The 13,910-nt window shown below is 47.6% G+C and overlaps 1 protein-coding gene across 2 annotated transcripts; it reads right to left on the bottom strand.

The window, feature by feature from the left end:
* Positions 1–595: 595 nt before the first annotated feature.
* Positions 596–6,767, bottom strand: EOMES (eomesodermin). Of its 2 annotated transcripts, none has more exons than XM_006883382.1 (6): positions 5,926–6,767; positions 4,628–4,782; positions 3,617–3,738; positions 2,948–3,106; positions 2,788–2,849; positions 596–1,828 (listed from the first exon to the last, which is right to left on the bottom strand). In XM_006883382.1, exons 1-6 carry the CDS (start codon positions 6,765–6,767, stop codon positions 1,090–1,092), a joined length of 2,079 nt encoding a protein of 692 aa, XP_006883444.1. In that variant the 3' UTR covers positions 596–1,089. The 2 variants fall into 2 exon arrangements, with proteins under 2 accessions (XP_006883444.1, XP_006883445.1); XM_006883383.1 differs by having other exon boundaries at positions 1,090–1,771.
* Positions 6,768–13,910: the final 7,143 nt, after the last annotated feature.

The following is a 13,910-nucleotide window of genomic DNA, read 5'->3' as shown; positions in this document are numbered from 1 at the left end:
TTCACATTCCTGAGATGGTGGAACGGAAGAGGAAGAACGAGGGGTTCTCTTTATACATGTTTCAAGTTAGTACAGGGGAGCTGAATACATTCTTAACTATCTAAGAAGTAAACAGAATTATTCCCAAAAATTGGGGACAATGAAACTATTATCCTGCCCCTGCAGCTGCTCTCCGTGGTTTGCAAACTCTTTACAAAGCCAAAGCACCCATTTTACATTATGTCGGATACCTAGGGAGACTATTTGTACAATATATTCCACGTTATATTCTACAGTGTCCTAAACACACACAGCTGTACATTTAAAAAAAAACAAAACAAAACAAACAAAAAAAAAAACCAAAACAAACCAAACCAAACTCCTCTCTTTTTTGGCTATTTCCCTTCCAGAGTGCTTGGGTCACCCCAACACACAGCAGAGGCCAGCAGACTCTCAAGTGAAGCAATCCTGAAGTAGGCAAACATGGCTTGTTCCAGAAAGACTGGGAGGAACTCATGTCATCTAGAACCCACATCTTTGCAACGTTTTTCTTGCCTCCCAGACACACCTGTCATCTTTTGTCCCTCACAGAAGGTAATAACAAAACGTCCCCTGTTGAAACTTAAGGATGGCCCAGCCCTTTGTTGCCAGAAGCAAAACCTCCTTTGCATTCTGGCTTTTTATCTGCCTAAAGGCTTCCAAACAGAAATGATAAACAAAGCTTTCAATTCATTTGGTAGTGAGTGCTCTGGCCCTCCACTCTTCACAGCCCAATGTTTAGTGTCTCCAATGAATAAATCCTAAACCTTGCATACCTTTCAAAAGGTAAAACACTTTAAAGCCCTCCTCCATTAACATCATTTTCAAAAAATAAGGTGGTGGGACTGGAGATGCTAGGTCTGTTTCCATTACCTGCAGCAATCAAAAAGCTTTGGCACCTTCTTTAGAGAAATTGCACAAAACAGGATGCATCAAGATGGAAGGGAAAACATCTTTTTTGGCAACCTAGACAAAGAAGACAGCAAAAAACCAGAACAGAACAGAACAAAAACACCACCAAGTCCATCTGCAAAAAACGTGAACTAGTTTTCACAAGGTTAAAAGCATTCTTTAGGGAGTCGTGTAAAAGGCGTAATATCCTCCCATGCTTTTGGAGGTTTCTTTGCTATACTCGTCCGCATTAATATCCTCACACTTGACGGAGGGAGAATTTTCGTTACTGGAGGTGCTGGGAGACAGACGCCTTCGTTTACAAGCACTGGTGTAGACCCCTGAATCATTGGAATCGAGAGACTTGATGGAAGGAGGTGTCTCGATCCAAGAAGAACTAATTTCTTCTTTGACTTTCTCCTTGGAGAGCTGATCTTCTGAGAATACAGGGGGGCTCGTTCTGGATGTCCATGGTAGTCCAGCAGCCATCTTCCTCTGATAAGAACCTCGACCTCCCCACCCTGCCATAGCAGGGAAAGTGGGGTCCGGGTAGTACCCCAGGGCATGGGATGTCTGGAGGGGCAAAGATTTAATACCATATGGAAGCAAGCTGCTGGAAGCATATTCAGACTCATAGGAACTCATGTCCAGTTTGTTGGTCCCGGCTTGCTGGACAGGTGTGACAAGCCACCGCTGGGGAGGGTTGGCCACCTCTTCGTTCTGTTGGGGTGAAAGGAGGCCGTTGGTCTGTGGCACGGCTCTCTCGCCATTATAATATCGGGCTGGAGGTAAAGTGTTGACAAAGGGCTCCGGGAAGAAGGGCTGAACTCCGTACCGACCTCCGGGGACAATCTGATGGGATCTAGGAGAATCCGTGGGGGATGGAGTTAATCTGTCATTTTCTGAAGCGGTGTACATGCTACAATATAATATAAAGAGAAACACTTAAAAAACCCCTAAGGTTGATCCCAAACAAACCACCTCCCGGAAATGAAAAGGAAAAAAAACCAAAAGCAATAAAATCTGGTAATTATTGTTGGTGCTGAAAGTTTGGAGGTTTGTTACAGTAAAAACAGCATTAATTAGCCCAATTGAGCCAGACTCAAATTATATGAGAAAGCTTCCTCTGATGCATTCAGTAACTCAGGGGAAAGTCACCTTCACAAGTCCCAGGACTTGAACTCCAAGCAACCCTCCTCTTAGGCCAGTGAGAGAGGGAAATGCTGGCTATGGTGTCAGAAAACCAGACCTGCTGACTGACGCTTCATAAATGATGTCTGTTTATCCGGGTTTTGTTAGGTTAAAAAAAAAAAAGAAGGGGGAGAGGGGAAGTGATGGCTGTTCTAGCAGATAAAGCTGGATCAAAGTCAGAAAAAGATATAAATGTAGATTCTTAAAATTCTAAATCTCCATTGGAATGTCTTGGGGTTTTGGTGGTGTTGTTTTGTTTTGTTTTTTAAAAAAAACCAAAACACCTCCCCCTCCCCTATTACAAATTCAAAAATTGCACCTCATTGCCATCAAGTCAGGTGGCCCTCCACTGAGTTTCCAGAGGCTGTAAACAGCACACAGTATGGGAGGAGTCTGCCTATTTTTCTCCTGGGGGATTCAAACCCCCTACCTTTTGGTTGGCAGTGCAACTCCTTACCCATTTATAGGCCCTTCATATTTCTTTTGAAATCAATAAAAACGTTCTTTGGAAATGTTCAAAGCAAGATTAGTAAAGTAAAAAAAAAAACAAACCCACCATTAAAAATTTTTTAAAAAAGGGAAAGTCTCAAACACCCAAGCTTTTGCTAGAATATATTCTCAAAGAGCTTGGTTCTGTATGCATATTCAAAGAAGACCAGACACACATTAAGTTAAAGTTGCACTTACGAATCATAGTTGTCCCTGAAGCCTTTCGCAAAGGGGTTATGATCAATCTTTAGTTGAGTAATCTAGACATAAGAGAAAAACAGCAGCTGAGTGAGTGCTTCAGCACGGCCCGATCCAGCTTTCAAAGATTCTGGGGTGGGGGGACCGTTGGGACACTCACATCTGTGTTTTGGTAAGCCGTCACCGCGATGAACTGCGTTTCCGAGAAGGTGAAGGTCTGAGTCTTGGAGGGCTCATTCAGATCCTCCACGCCATCCTCGGTCACTTCAACAATGTGCAGTCGGGGCTGGTACTTGTGCAAAGACTGTAAAACTATCATCTAGAAATGGTACAGAGAAAGAGTTGCCACAGCAGCGAAGACTCTTAGACGTTCGACAAAACCAGATTCTAAAAGGATATAAATTTTACAATGTGCTTCCTCTCCACTAAGAATTGTTTTTTCTTTTTAAACTGCCTTATCAAAGATCTATCTCATCATTGGCATTTTTTAAACTTAAAACAAATAGCCAGGTATTCATATTTGAGAAACATTTTGTGTGTGTGTGTGTGTGTGTGTGCGCGCGCGCGCGTGCTCAGTTTTTCCTAAGTCCCTCAAAGGATGTCAGCATTTCTGTTTGTAAATAGCACCAAGTCATTGTTACCGATATGTAGGGTTTTTTTTTTTTTTTAAAAAAAAGTGAAATTGAGAAAGGCAAAAAGAAAAATAAAAAGTTAGGAAGGAATTAGCTAAGTAACTGTTCAGAACATTACAAATTGTGTGCAATGGGTATGGACTCTTAGAAAAGAGAGTTTACCTGGAAGACACACACCACCACTTCTGTCAGCCTACCTGGGTATTGTTGTTGTTGGCACCTTTGTTATTGGTGAGTTTTAACTTCCCAAATGATATCTCCTGCCTCATCCAGTGGGAGCCAGTATTGGGAGATTCAGGGTGAACATACATTTTGTTGCCTGTGAGAAGCAAAACACAGCACAGAGTGTGGTTTACAAATCGCTGCAGAGTCTATTCAAAGAGACAAGGCTAAAATTTACAATCCATTTCCTGAGTCTAGTGAAAAAAAAAAAAATAACCGGATTCCTTTGACACAAGGCCTGCCAACCGCGTGCCCAGCCTCCCTTGGTGCAGGCACTCATTTTAACCATCTCAAAATTGTAGAGTGGAGCCCACAGGAGACCCCTTTTGATGGTCACTCTGAAGCCCTTCTGAAGCTGGAAAGGGGCAGCCTCGGCACTGCTGTAGTTAAAACTTTCTAATGCTCACTAAAGGGCACTCCTCGGGAGAAACGAGGGCCAGTTCATCTTACTGGGTCTCTGTGAGTTGTAATCCACGCCACTAGCAGGGGGCTTGGACTTTGTTGGGTTGTTGTTGTTTTTTTTTTTTATTTTTTAATTTTACACTGGAAAAGCACCATCTGGAAGGTAGATGGGCTTTCACAAGTGAGTTCAAACCAGGGGAGCCTTTTTTCTCTTCCTGAAACCAATGTGACCCCCTAGCCTTCCCCACCCTGGTATCTCATCATCTATCAGTTTTCCAAAATGGAAACAGCCAGGACTTGGGGGGGGGGGGCTGGAAGGGAATGGTGGTGTGGGGTGAGGATGAAAGATTCAATGCACTGGTAGGCGACAAGTCTGACTTGGCAATTATTTTCACCTTTTCAACTCTCAAGTGCAGAGGAGGCTTTACTAGTCCGGCTAGGCCCTACCTTGGGGGTGGGGGAAGCGAGTTGCTAGATTTAAATGTGAATTGTCTAGAGTCAAAGGGTGAGATTTCCAATCGTTTCCCCTCCCCCCTCCACGCCCCCTCCAACCCAGACGTCGGGGGGTCCCCCTTTCTCCTCACCCTGCATGTTATTGTCAGCTTTACCGCACGTCACCCATTTGCCCCCCTGGAAACGCCAGTGGTTGGGGTCGGCCAGCACCACTTCTACAAACACGTTATAGTGAGCAGTGGGATTGAGTCCGTTTATATTGAAGCTCAGGAAGGGAAACATCCGCCTGTTCGAAGGAAGAGAATGGGGGGGGGGGGGGAGGAAAGCGATTTCAACCCTGAGAGCTCCCCGGACATCCAGGAGAGGACCGAGTAGCCTCCAACGACCAGCAGAGACAGAATTTTTCTTTTACTTTTTCAAAGAGAGGAGCAAACTGGGGGAGCGGGGGGGGTGGTGGTGGAGAAAAGTGCAACAATGAATGAATGGAAATCTAAAAATAAAATAAAATAAAAAAGTAGAGGTAAACGATTTAGGAGCAGCCAAACCTTGGCCCACGTTCCTCTTTGACCAAATAATTTGACCCCTAAGGCAGCATTTCCTAAATTCATACGCTTTGGAAACCTTCCTCTCCACTCAGGTTCTCCGATCCTTTCATCCGTGTTCATTCCGGAACATTAGGACTTGTGTACGTTTAAACGCAGAAGTGCCAATAATAACAAGAAGCGCTCGCAAAATGAAATTTCTACGGGTAAGCCTCCAATCCGGCTATGAGCGCCCATTCTCAGCACGGCCTTTCCCACTGTCCCCTCCTCCCTTTCCATCACAACCACCAGTTAGCAGCAGCACTTGGATGCGTTATCAGATCTTTTCTGGTACCTGGGACCTGAGCCAGGTTCGACTCCAAGGCCATCTTAGTTCACGCCCAAGCCCTCACTTCCACCTTCTAGGGCGAACCGGTGACGGCCTTGGCGGGAAAACGGCGGGAGTCCATCTACCGGACTCAAGTAGCCAACCCCTGGCTGGCACCTTCTCCTATGCCCGCATGCCTGCCTCGTCGGGACGCAAGAACCCGTGCATGGCGCACGGCAACTTGAAACATCTAGTGGATCCAACTTTATAGGGATGCCCAAATTTCCATTCCCGCCTCCTGCCAGTGACTCAAGATGAGAATGGTGAGGGGATGCGAAGGGGTGCAGTCGGGGAGCAACACCACCATGAGCCTCCAGCAGAAAACCTAGGTGCCCAGATCCGGAGAGGAACCTGATTGCAGATGTAGGGTCTCCACTTAAAAGTGGAAGTGCGAAAGGGGAGAGAGCAGAGCCTCTTCAAGCAAAGCTCGGAACTAGTGGGCGCGCTCCGCGCCTCCCCTAGGACCATACACTCCCCCTTTCACTGCGCAGCCCTGGGGCCCCCTCCGCGCTGGGCTCACCTGCCCTGTTTCGTAATGATCATCTCGGTTTGGTGGCGGTGAAATTTGAGCCACAGAGGCCGGTTGCACAGGTAGACGTGAGCACGGAAGCCGGAGCCGGGCACCCCCAGACCTCCCAGTCCTCCGCAAGACCCGGCCGCCGCCGCTCCGGAGTACGGTGCGTAAAGCGAAGCGCCCTGGCCGTACTGATAGGCGCCCGGGCCGCCTCCTCCACCGCCGCTCCCACCTGCGCCGCCGCCAGCAGAGGCTCCGGGGCCGAACTGTGCCCTCCCGGGTGGGCATACAGCAGCGGGGAAGCCGCCGGGGGGCAGCATGGAACCGTAGGGGTAGCGCGCTCCGTTGGGCGCGGGGTACATGGAGCCGTGGGGCGCCCCAGCAGCCGCCTGGTACGGGAAGAGGGAGCAGGGCGCGGGCAGCTCGGAGCTCTGAGGCCCGGGGGACTGCAGGTAGTAGCGCTCGGAGCCCAGGGTGTCCATGGAGTAGCGCGCGCTGGCGGCGGCCGCGGCGGCGGGCAGCTCTTCCTCTCCGCAGGGGGAGCTCTTGCGGCCGTCCGGGGGCCCCGGCTTGGACACCGCCGCGGTGCTGGCGAAGGCGTCTCCGGCGTCGGCGTCACTGAGCATGGCCGAGGGGGCCCCCGCGCTGGCGGCTGTGGTCTCCCCGCTGCCCGCCTCGCACGAGAACTTCTTGGGCGCTTTGTCTAAGTCCAGCCTTTGGGGCGAGGGCGCTGCGCCGGGGAGGTGGCCCGCGCTCCCGCCGGCGCCGCCTCGCGCGCTCTCCAGAGGGTAAAAGTGCGCGCCGGGCAGGTTCACGGAGCTCACGAGGAGCTGCTCCCCTAACTGCATGCTTTGCCGATCGCAGACGGCAGCTGGCTGTTTGCGCTCCTCTCCAGGCCTTATTATAAAGGCGGAATGGGGGAGCCAGCGCCCCCTTCCGAGGGGAAAGTCTCTTCCCCTTCTTCCTGCGAGCGGGCTCCCCACCTGCGGCCGGCCGAGCCACCTCCACGCGCACTCGCTCGCCTGCGCTCCGAGTCCTTCCTGCCTGCCTGCCTGCGGGGGAAAACGCACAGAGTCCGAGGGCTGGAGATGGACCCGGATCGCGAGGCCAAATACTTCCCTTCCTTAGACCACCTTCCGGGGCGCACACGCCTCTTCCCGCGCGCTCACCCGGGCAGAAAAGGATTTAAGTCTCTATCCCCATCCACCCGCGGACCCCTTCAGGAACGCCAACTTGACCACTTAAAAACTCGCGGGCTGTCAACCTCAGCGTTATATACGTGCGGCCAGGGAGGGGCTTGGCGGTCCCCGCCGCCCCGGAACCCTCCTATTGGCTGAGAGAGGTGACATTAATTCAATTAGGCATCTACTAATTGGATCAAGTCGCCTGCTACTTTCCTTTCCTTTCGCCTGGATATTTTCTGGTTTTGAAACTGCCTTGCGGTGCCATCTCTGATGTCCATATTTCATCTGAGTTTGGGGGAACAGGGTTTGAGGTCCCTTTTCCCCGAAATCACTCCATTGCTTTGGGCAGAGAAGCAAGGGACCCGGGCAAATGCTAAAAGCCCAAAGGTGGAAGGACGCGAAGGAGCTGGGGAAGGAGTTGGAGACAAGTCAGGTCGAAGTCTCTTTCTTCGCCAGGGACTGTAACTTCAGCACACGTTTCTCCCAACCGGGGGAGGATTCCCTGATCTTCAACTCTCTGGAGCATTCCCTTTTGGGTCTGCCCTGTTGTTTACGCAAGTGGGAAGGGTTGTGGAGAGAGAAACTTCGCGCTCAGCTTCTGAGATTCCGGAAACAGCGGGGCACACGCCCACCCGCAAGAAGCGATGCCCTTAGCTTCTAGAACGCGAGCCTTTGGGGGTGACTCATTAAGGACTCGCCAACACTAGGCGCGTTTACCTTCATGCCCCCCTCAACACGCCTGCCTTCGTGGGGGGCAATGACCTTTAAGCCTCACAATTTAAAACTCTATGCCGCTCAATTTCCCTAAATCCTGCGTTTTAAACCCTCCTCCTAGGTCGTTTGTTACCTTCTCTCGGGCCTGGCACCGAGAGACAAAGGTTCGCTGGCCGGCGCGCTTAAGATTCCCTGCGCCTTTGCTCTGGGGCTCGACACAGAAGGTAGAATAATTAGTGAAATAATCAGTTTGGTGCTGAATTAAGTCCCTTTGCCCCAGCTGCCCGTTTCTCCGGTGCGTTTCTGCAGACAGTTGGAGCCCAAAACGGCGCTGCGCGATTTTACTGTTTTATTCTCGCAGAAGGGAGGAGGAGGGAACGTTTAGTTTCGCATTAGAAGGCGCGGCTGGTAATCGCCCCGGGAGCGCATTTGCTGGCGGGGATGTCTGGACTCGCGACCCCCTGAGAAGCGCTGCGGCCGGAACAGACGAGGCGGCTGCGGGAGCCGCTGAGCGCCAGCACGCCGACGCGGGACAAGGCGGGAGCTTTGGCCACCGAGGTTTAAGCCGCAGCATCTCCAACATCAGCACACATCGGGGTTAGAAGGCAGGGGGGACTCCTTCTCAGTGCAGAAGGGCGCTCTGCGTGTTTATCAGTCTTTCCAGGTGTGCACGAAGGGTTTTCAGGGCCAAGGAACAGCCCTGGGGAGGAGGCGAGCCCTGACCATGGGCGGGGACCAGGCCGGCCTGGAGCTCCGGGGCGGGTTCCAAGCGCGCTAGCTTCTACGTGCCCTGTTTTTCGTCCCCGCAGTTTTGCTTCGGGCTTGACGGTGCTCTTTTTGCTCTGACCGCTCAGCCGCCCACTCCCACCTCCCCCGGCTTTTGCTTTCTTTTGACGCAGAGATATCTTGAAGCATTGGAGTTTTCGACTAGTACAGATATTTCTAAAGAACGTTAGCTCGTTCTGGTCCTCAAGGTTCGCTGTGGGCTTGCGAGTGCAATGACAGGATGCGCTGCGCTTTGGCAACATGATCAGGGGTCAAGGGTCCTGGAAAGGACTGTGGGTTCCTCCCTGTTAGCCTTGACCGTAGCTGCAATATAAGTGCAAGATATGGTCAGGGTGAACTTCCCGTTTGTGCAAATATGGGGAAACAGGTGACCTAGGTGAGACGTGGAGGGCAGCTTTCATGCGGAGGGAGGCGGGCCTCAGTGTCCCTTTAAAATGCTTTCTAGGCGGCGGCGGTGGCGGGAGAGTGCTGCGCGTGGCAACGTGCCATCGCCGGCAACAGGCATGGTTTCGACCCACTCTGGCGCGAATAACACGAGCCAGCTGTCCCCCGCGCCACATCAGAAAGGGCTGATATTTTTCCAGCCCAGAGTAGGCTCAAGGAAGCGCGTGGGTTCAAGCCGATGCCACCAAAATATGAAATACAGACACGTTACGTGTAAATAGCATTTGTGGTGATTCGAGGGGCAGAGAAGGGTGGTCTGTATCTCCTGCATATCTCCAATAAATCTATTCTTCTACTCAAAGGTGAACACATTTTTTTTCAGATGTCAAGCAAAGAAAAAAAATATCAACTAGAATGAAAAAGATTCTACAAAACTGCTGTAGGATCCAACAGTTATGGAAAAGGAAAAAAAATATTACCCATTGCACCATACATTTATTGCTGTTTTCTTTAAAGTACTAAAAAGTAGTGTTCCAATTATTTCCTTTTAATGGCTACATAGAAGAAAAGAAATTTCCCTTACTTAACCCTCTGGGTTAATAAATTACCAGTTAAATTATTAATACGTGTGCAAAAGACTGGGCTAATTAATGATTATTTAGTTGCATTATTATTATTACACGTGGAAAAGATGGATCTAAAATGTCTAGAGACGTATCTCCCATTGTCTTCAAATAGGAAACAATTCCAAGGGGACCCTCCAGTTGTTTTTGGAGGCTGTAAATCACATGGAAGAATATTATTGCCCAACTTTCTCCCTGGGAGAGCAGCTAGGGATTTGAGCCCATCATCCACCCACCTTTGGGTTGGCCACTCCTTATCCACTAGGCCACCAGAGTTCCCTTCAGAGAAGTGTAGATGAACAAATGTATTATTTTCCCACTCAGAATGCACTTGTTTTTGTTACTTCAATTTTACTTATAACCAGGGAAATAAATATATTTTTTAAGTGTGTATATGTGTGCTTGTGTGTTTCTCCAAGTGTCCTTTCAAACTCAAAGCAATTCTTGAGAGAAATAGGAACAGAAAAGAAAGGCATCCTAGTGAGTGAACTTGTCAGGCAGCACCTTTCTCTGATGGGGTGGGCAAGGAACAGAGCCTTCTCAGCCTGTTTGCTGTTTGATTTCAGTTACACCCCGTGCTTCATGAAATCCAAATGAGACATTTATTGAAAGGTGCCTGGTTTTATATGGTTCAACTGACAGCATATTGGAATACACTGAACAAACACATCAACAGTGGAGAGGAAAGAGGAGATCCTTTAGAACCCCAGCCCCAGACACCGGCTGGATTAACGCAAATCGCCCACTTTTCAGATTCTGAGAGTGCCAGCAAATCCCTTTGAAAGCTTCCATGTTCTCCGATCCAGAGTAGTTAATAGGAAGCTCATCCCACCGTTTCATCCTGAGAACACAAAATTATTTGTTGCTCATCTGCTCAGGTGATGGCTTGACCCTTAACGGTAGGCACCATTAGGAATTGAAACTTCTGAAAGTGAAGCTGTGAAGCTTCTGGTTTTATAACAGGACTATTTTACCTCAAATGCATAAACACATTGTTGAACAATACAGTGCAGGGGTGAGTTATAGACGGGTGCAGTGATACATGGCCTCCCTTTCCCCTGCCCCCTACAACCAAGGGGGCCCATATAAATGTCCCCGTAAAGTCTATTATTTTCACCCCCACTGAAAACGTGTTATCAAAACACTATCCATGTTATTGAAACACTTTGTAAATTCTGAACAGACTAGCAGCAGGTTCCACTTTTAACCCTAGGAAAACATTCCAACATCAACTGGTCACCACCAGCTTCGCCTGGACGCTATGAAAATGTCAATGGAGGGGTTTTTTTTGTGTGGCAAGTTAGTTCTTTTACTATTTATCTATGGTCCTTTCTTTGTTGATGTTACGTTTTATTTCACCGTCTCAGGTTCGCTCCTTGGCCCTTTGTTCGCTGATGGCCAGAACTGCCTGCCACCTCTGAGGCTTTCCAAAAGCAGGGGTGGGGGGATGGGGCCGAGGGGGTGGGGGTGGTTCATAGCCCTCCCCCTCTTCTTTTAAAGGAAATATAAAGACCGCAAAACATTTTGGCAAGGACAAATAGTGTTGGCATGGGTGTTGACAACAGCAAAGTTGTCAGTCACAATTTCATTTTTATAAGAATTAATTGTTTTCCCATCGTAACATTGGATCAAACCCATTTCTTGCTAAAAAACCAAGACAAAACAAAACAAAAAATCTACCAGATGCACAAATATGTGAGGTAGTATTAAACCTACTCTATTTATGTAAAACAAGGAGAGAGACCAGTTTAATGATCCCCTCTTTGTCCATATTTTAAATGTAATTGTTTTTCACTGTTAATATAAATATGTTGTTTTTCACTGTTAATATAAATTCGTTGTGGAGGTAGTCAGGGAGGATCCTAAAGTTAATAAATGTATTAAAAATCGCTTATTGCAAAATTAGAGATGTTTTTCTTAAACACTGACTAAAAGAATCTTTGGCTACAGATCACATTCCTGACTTTCTCATGGAAATACCTTTTAACTTGCAAATTACTTCCTGAATTCAGCTGCTGTCTTATCCTCATCCTCTTCTATTTTGGGGGAGTGCATGTATCCACAAAGACAAGGAGAAAAGTCAGAGAAGGCAAAGTGAAATGTTCCCCCCAAAGAATATTAGGAGAACATTTGGACAATTACTGCTGAGTTAAAACGTGAGCAAGTTATACTCAGTTCCCACTGTCCTGATTTTGCTGTACCTTGAAATACCTGGCATTTCATAGGTGCTCATCTAGTTAATGAAAGAAAGTGGCTGGTAAAGCAGTGTGCTGGGAGAGCTAGCATAGCCCAAGGAAAGTGTCTAATTTTATGTTTTCAAACTATAAAGGCTAAGGTAAAAATAATATTTGTTTTTCTGCTAGAAGCCAAAGAGGAAAACAAAACTCATGAGCTGGCCATTTTCATATTCTTAAAATTTTTCTTATTCTTTTGTCCTACTTCAAAGTTCTTACATCATTACATAACTCACTTTCTCTCTCTTACTCTCTCTCTCTCTCTCTCACACACACACACACAGAATGTCAATGTCAATGTTATTCCATAGGAAAAAGGAAAGTTAGTTCCAGGACTTCAGTGTTACTGATAAATGAACAACCCACCATGTGGCCAAAGAGAATTATTACACTGAACATAAATCAACTTCACATGACAAAAACAAGTAGGCAAACTGTACACAGGAATATTTCAATAGTTGACTTCTTTATGATCCAGACATGGTATCATGTCTGCATCACAGGTAGGCAGAATCCAGTCCTGTTGACCACTTACTTCTTCAGCACCATGGGGCAGCTGAAATCTGCCTTCTAGAACCTATGTGAGAAATAGAAGATTGGGAAAAGTTACTAGGTAGAAAGAATTAATGGAAGAGAAAGAAAATGGAAGAGAAAAGGTAGGAAGGAAAGGGGGGGGAAATAGTTTTTTAAAGATAATCCCTTCAAGGGAGCTCTGGTGGCCTAGTGGCAAGAAGCTTCACTGCAATCCCAGAGGTCCGTGGTTTGAATCCACCAGATGCTCCCCTGGAAGAAGGAGGGACAATCTCTTCTTGTACCAGTCAGATCTAATTTGATGGCGCGCAGACACACACACATAAATTTTTTTACAAAAAGATAATTTCTTAAAATGATCCTTTTTGAGACACCTAACAAAATGCAGAATATTGTACTCAGTGTAGAGTACTAAAGTATTCTATTTAGATTTGAACACTCAATACTCATTGAACACCCAATAAGCATGTTTTGTCTCTACTCTTTATAGCTTTGGGAACCTGGATACATGTCTTAATAGGTATGTGTGTGTGTGTGTGTGTGTGTGTGTGTGTGTCTATGTGTGTCTGTGTGCGTGCGCGCACCGTCAAATCTGACCTGACTGGTACAGGAGGAGATTGTCCCTCCTTCTCCAGCAAAGCATCTGGTGGATTCGAACTGCGCACCTCTGGGATTGCAGTGCAGCTTCTTGCCACTCGGCCACCAGAGCTCGCTGTCTTAGTAGATCTTTACCTCAATTTTTCCTGTTGTAATAATAGGACAGTGTAAAGCAATTAGATGGATAACGAGAACTGAAGAAACGCTGATATCTTTCAACTGTGGCACTGTGGAAGAATACTGAATAAAGAAAGTGCCAGAAGCCGGAATAAATAAAATCAGTCTTAGAATAAGCATAGGCAGATGCTTCTTAGAAACAAGGGTGTCGGGACTTCCCCTCTGTACTTTAGGGTGATTGTCAGGAAGGGCCAGTTCAGGGAGAAGAACAGACATCACGCTTGGTAAATTAGAGAGGTTTTTTTTAAAGAATTTCAAAATAGAGGACAGCTTCAATTATCAGGATGGTGTGTGAACTGTATCTTTCCTAAGGGTGGTGTGAGTCGCAGTGAGCTCCATGTACCTAACAGCAAACAGAACAACACATTTGGCACATGTTATGGACTGTGGATTCAGAACTGACCCATCCAGAGGGTTTTCAGAGGCTACAAATTACAGGAAAGGAAATTGCCCATTCTTCTGCCTTGGAGCAGCTGATGGATTCGAACTGTGTTGCAGCAGGCACAGGAAGGATTTCAAGAAAGTCTTCTCTGTGGTTACCACCCATCACAGTAACATTGAGCCTACATTTTGCCTTTTTGATTCAATCAATTCTGAGGTCAAATGAAGTTGAGTGAAGCTTCATTCTTCTCCAGAGAGCCCCCAGTTTAATCTGGGGCAAATAGGTCCAGGGCAATGCAGCCAAGAAACAGAAAGCAGGAGTGATGGAGGAGAGGTCCACGTGGCCTGGTCCTCCCAGAAGGAAGAAATCCGAGGCCCGG

The sequence above is a fragment of the Elephantulus edwardii genome, unplaced genomic scaffold (genome assembly GCF_000299155.1).
Source record: "Elephantulus edwardii isolate Elephantulus edwardi_28Jun2011 unplaced genomic scaffold, EleEdw1.0 scaffold00027, whole genome shotgun sequence".
NCBI classification, from domain to species: Eukaryota; Metazoa; Chordata; class Mammalia; order Macroscelidea; family Macroscelididae; genus Elephantulus; species Elephantulus edwardii.
The sequence above is the reverse complement of the archived record's forward strand: the minus strand, read 5'-3'. Positions and strand labels throughout refer to the sequence as shown.